Below are 5,380 nucleotides of genomic sequence, written 5' to 3'. Positions count from 1 at the left end.
GGTCCCTCCCACGGCCTTTGGAAGGAGTCTGAAAGTGGGAGTGGAGAAAGGAGAGCTGAAGGTCAAGCAGCCACACTCACTCTCCTCTCCTCCAGAAGTGGAAATCCTCCTGCTCCTCTTCCCATCCAAGGCTGATCCATTCTGCTAGGCTCCAGATCCTCTTGAAGTCTCTGAATCACTTTCTCCACTCTCCTTCTTTATTTGATCACTTGCTTCAGGTTACAAATATGATCATATTCCTCTCAAACTTACAAACAAAGTAAGTAATCAACCCTAAGAAAGTCAACTCCCAAATTCCTCCAGCCTCACATTCCTTTCCAGCCACCCAAGTGTTCTCTTTCCTTTAACAATAAGATTTTGGAAAAACCACTGCCCTCCCTCCCTGTTTCCCCTTCATTTCTCAATTCACTGCACTTTTGCTTTGGATCTCATACCTCTGCTGAAACTGCTTTGGCTTAAAGTCACCAATGACTATTTTGTGCACTTTTATCTGTGATTTTTTTTAAAAAGCAGGCTTCAGTTTATTTTGATTTGTAGGCTTTTTTTTTTTTTTTTTTTTTTTGAGATGGAGTCTCACTCCGTTGCCAGGCTGGAAAGCAGTGGCGCGATCTCGGCTCACTGCAACCTCCACCTCCGGGGTTCGAGCGATTCTCCTGCCTCAGCCTCCCAAGTAGCTGGGATTACAGGTGCCCGCCACCACACTTGGCTAATTTTTGTATTTTTAGTAGGGACAGGGGTTTCACCATGTTGCCCAGGCTAGTCTCAAACTCCAGACCTCAGGTGATCTGCCTGCCTCAGCCTCCCAAAGTGCTGGGATTACAGGCGTGAGCTACCGCGCCCGGCCAGAGTTCCAATTTAAAGGTATATGTATTTTACTCCCGGACTGATTTTCTAAAACACTGGCATAATGTATGTTCCCATCAATGACGTTCGAGAAAGTTATAGTCACAATGTCCTCTTTTCAGCACTTCTCACAGCAGATTCACTGTTAACAGTTAACACTGCATTTGCCATTACTAATCATACCTTCTTTAGTGGTAGCAATTTCTTTCTTTTTTTTTTTTTTCGAGACAGAGTTTCACTCTTTTTGCTCAGGCTGGAGTGCAATGGCGCGATCGCGGCTCACTGCAACCTCCGCCTCCCGGGTTCAAGCGATTCTCCTGCCTCAGCCTCCCAAGTAGCTGGGATTACAGGCGCCTGCCATCACGCCCGGCTAATTTTTTTTGTATTTTTAGTAGAGACGGGGTTTCACGATGTTGGCCAGGGTGGTCTTGATCTCTCGACCTCATGATCCGCCTGCCTCGGCCTCCCAAAGTGCTGGGATTACAGGAGTAAGCCACCGTGCCCGGCCAGTGGTAGCAATTTCTATCAGTGTTTTTTTGTTTATTGTTTTTTTTTTTTTTGAGACAGAGTCTTACTCTGCTGCCCAGGTTGGAGTACAGTGGTGTGATCTCGGCTCACTGCAACCTCCGCCTCCCAGGTTCATGCCATTGTCGTGCCTCATTCTCCCGAGTAGCTGGGACTACAGGCGCCCACCACCATGCCCAGCTAATTTTCTGTATTTTTAGTAGAGACGGGGTTTCACTGAGTTAGCCAGGATGGTCTCGGTCTCCTGACCTCGTGATCCACCCACCTCGGCCTCCCAAAGTGCTGGGATTACAGGCTTGAGCCACCGCGCCGGGCCTTTTTTTTTTTTTTTTTTTCTTCAGACAGAGTCTCACTCTGTTACCCAGGCTGGGTGGCAATGGTGTGATCTTGGCTCACTGCAACCTCCGCCTCCCGGGTTCAAGCAATTCTCCTGTCTCAGCCCCCTGAGTAGCTCGGATTACAGGCGCGTGTTACCATGCCTGGCTAATTTTTGTATTTTTAGTATAGATGGGGTTTCACCATGTTAGCCATGCCGGTTTTGGACTCCCGGCCTCAGATGATCCATCCACCTCGGCCTTCCAAAGTGCTGGGATTACAGGCGTGAGCCACCGCTCCCGGCCTCCACCTGGATGTTTTATAGACACCTCCAATACAAAAGAGCCATTGTTAAACTTATTACCCACTCCTTCTTGAAATACTTCTTAGGTATTTCTTTTCTTTGTAAAGGAGACTTCCATTACTCTGTTTCTCTCTCAATTCGCAACTAAAAGTCCTGTTTTAATCTTGTATTCTTTAAATGCATGATCTCTTTTCAGTCCTCAGTGCTGCTGTCTTGATCACCCCTTTCATAGACTTCTGTACAATGTGCAAAATTCTTCAATGTCCACATGGTTAATATGCTAAAATCTAAACTTCTTAGCATGGCTTGAAAAGGTTTTTATTAATCAATACCTACTTAATGGTCCTGCCTCAATTCCTGACATTCTCTAAAAGCATTCCATGCTCAGCTATATGAATCTACTTTCAAATCCCCAACATACTAAGTTCTCTAATGATTCAGTGTCTTTAAACCTACTATTGTGATTGAAATTTTTTTTCAGTCTTGTTCGCCTGGCAAAGTCTGATTTGTATTTCCAACCTCAGCGCTAGGGTTATTTTCCCTTCTTTTGTTTTGTTTTGTTTTTTTGAGACAGAGTTTCACTCTGTTGCCCAGTCTGGAGTGCAGGGGCGCAATCTCGGCTCACTGCAACCTTCGCCTCCTGGGTTCAAGTGATTCTTGTGCCTTAGCCTCCTGAGTAGCTGGGATTAAAGTTGTGAGCCACTGCGCCCGGCCCTATTTTCCCTTCTTTGAATTGTCTAGGCAGAAAAGCATCTCTACACTTAGCAATTTTTTTTTTTTTTTTTTAGTTGGAGACAGGGTCTCACTGTATTGCCTAGGCTGGAGTGCAGTGGCAAGATCACAGCTCACTGCAGCGTTGGCCTCCTAGGCTCAAGTGATCCTCCAACCTTAGCCTCTCGAATAGCTAGGACTCCAGGTACACGCCACCACGTCCAGCTAATTTTTGTATTTTTTGTAGAGATGGGGTTTTGCCATGTTGCCCAGGCTGGTCTTGGGCTCCTGGGCTCAAGTGATCTGCCCACTTTGACTTCCCGAAGTGCTGGGATTACAGGTGTATGCCACTGTGCCCTGCAGATTTTAATATTTTAATTACTCACTTTATTAATTAGTGTTTCCAAACTAGGCTGTAAGCTTCTTGAGGGTAGGGACTATGATTACTCTCATCTTTATATCCCCAACACTTAACATAGTGATTGGTATCTGATCGGCACTTAAAAGAATGAGAAAGCTTTTTTGAGGAAGACGCGGTCGTAGGTGCTGAGGATTTCTGGGCCGCAGGCTCCTGCCCCTGACTCACCTCTGTTCGCTCTCGCCGAGGAACAAGTCCGTCAGGAAGCCGCGCAGCAGCCATGGCTTTTAAGGACACCGGAAAAACACCCGTGGAGCCGGAGGTGGCAATTCACCGAGTTCGAATCACCCTAACAAGCCTCAATGTAAAATCCTTGGAAAAGGTGTGTACTGACTTGATCAGAGGCGCAAAAGAAAAGAATCTCAAAGTGAAAGGACCAGTTCGAATTCCTACCAAGACTTTGAGAATCACTACAAGAAAAACTCCTTGTGGTGAAGGTTCTAAGACGTGGGATCGTTTCCAGATGAGAATTCACAAGCGACTCATTGACTTGCACAGCCCTTCTGAGATTGTTAAGCAGATTACTTCCATCAGTATTGAGCCAGAAGTTGAGGTGGAAGTCACCATTGCAGATGCTTAAGTCAACTATTTTAATAAATTGATTGCCAGTTGTTAAAAAAAAAAAAAAAAGAATGAGAAACAAATTAGTTATGTAATAATAATGGCATTCTCTCTAGGGCTTAAGCTTAAGCTATAGATTTTCACTTAAGTATCTTTTAAAAATTTGTAGTAAATATATAGTACATTAAACAAAATTGAAGAACAGAAAAGCAAACTACATCTCATATTATTTCACCATCCTAATGCCTATTTTAGTGCACATACTTTTGGTCTTTGCTCAAATATGTGCTATATAGATGTGTGTGCATTTATGTTTGTATATTATATTTTTATTTTACATAGCTATAATCAAATGTACACGCACTTTCACTTTTTAAAAGCTTAACTCGGCTGGGCACGGTGGCTCACGCCTGTAATCCCATCCCTTTGGGAGGCCAAGGCGAGCGGATCACTTGAGGTCGGTAGCTCGAGACCAGCCTGACCAACATGGAGAACGCCCGTCTCTACTAAAGATACAAAATTAGCTGGGTGTGCTGGCGCATGCCTGTAATCCCAGCTACTTGGGAGGATGAGACAGGACAATCACTTGAACCCGGGAGGGGGAAGTTGTGGTAAGCCAGGATTGTGCCATTTTACTCCAGCCCAGGCAGCAAGAGCACAACTCCGTCCACCCCCTCAAAAAAAAAAAAAAAAAAAAAAGCTTAACTCACTATAAACATTCAACACTCTTGCATAATCCTCTAAATTATTATTTTTCAGCAGTGTGTAATATCTCATTCCCCTACTTAGGTTGATAGTCTGAGGAGATTTAGGTTGTACCGCATTTTCTTTTTTTTTAATTTTTAATTTTATTTATTTATTTTTTTTTGAGACGGAGTCTCGCTCTTTCGCCCAGGCGGGACTGCAGTGGCGCGATCTCGGCTCACTGCACGCTCCGCCTCCCGGGTTCACGCCATTCTCCTGCCTCAGCCTCCTGAGTAGCTGGGACTACAGGCGCCCGCCATCGCGCCTGCCTAATTTTTTGTATTTTTAGTAGGGACGGGGTTTCACCGTGTTAACCAGGATGGTCTCGATCTCCTGACCTCGTGATCCACCCGCCTCGGCCTCCCAAAGTGCTGGGATTACAGGCATGAGCCACCGCGCCCGGCCGGTTGTACCGCATTTTCTATTATAAACAGGGACAGATCCAGGCTTTGTGGGACTTGAAGCTTATACAATTTTGTGTAATACAATTATACAGAAGAAGAATTCAAAATTATCTTTGTTTTGCAAATAGGACCATGTGAACATATCATAAAGGCCCCTCCCCAGACATTGGGAGGGGCCTGTGAAAGTGAAGGTTAACTTTCTTTTCTTTTTTTTTTTCTGAGACGCAATCTTGCTCTGTTGCCCAGGCTGGAGGTGTAACGACGCGATATCGGCTCACTGCAACCTCCGCTTCCTGGGTTGAAGCGATTCTCCTGCCTCTGCCTGCGCGCAGCTGGGATAACAGGCGTGTGCCACCATGCCCGGCTAATTTTTTTTGTATTTTTAGTAGACACGGGGGTTTCACCATGTTGGACCAGGCTGGTCTCGCACTCCTGACCTCGTGATCTGCCCGCCTCGGCCTCCCAAAGTGCTGGGATTACAGGCCTGAGCCACCCGCGCCCGGCCCAGTTTCCTGCTTTGAGGAAGCCAGAATACAAAACTCACTTGGTTCTTAG

General features: G+C 45.6%; 1 protein-coding gene across 1 annotated transcript; it reads left to right on the top strand.

The window, feature by feature from the left end:
• Positions 1–3,259: 3,259 nt before the first annotated feature.
• On the top strand, positions 3,260–3,735 carry LOC100446624 (small ribosomal subunit protein uS10). The gene has a single exon (XM_024256456.3). The coding sequence runs from the start codon at positions 3,337–3,339 to the stop codon at positions 3,694–3,696; it is 360 nt and encodes a 119-aa protein (XP_024112224.2). The 5' UTR covers positions 3,260–3,336; the 3' UTR covers positions 3,697–3,735.
• Positions 3,736–5,380: the final 1,645 nt, after the last annotated feature.

The sequence above is a fragment of the Pongo abelii genome, chromosome 10, assembly GCF_028885655.2.
Source record: "Pongo abelii isolate AG06213 chromosome 10, NHGRI_mPonAbe1-v2.0_pri, whole genome shotgun sequence".
NCBI classification, from domain to species: Eukaryota; Metazoa; Chordata; class Mammalia; order Primates; family Hominidae; genus Pongo; species Pongo abelii.
The sequence above is the reverse complement of the archived record's forward strand: the minus strand, read 5'-3'. Positions and strand labels throughout refer to the sequence as shown.

What these genes read in the sequence shown, in the direction of transcription:
- LOC100446624 (XM_024256456.3), top strand. Translation starts at nt 3,337, where the DNA reads ATGGCTTTTAAGGACACCGGAAAAACACCCGTGGAGCCGGAGGTGGCA.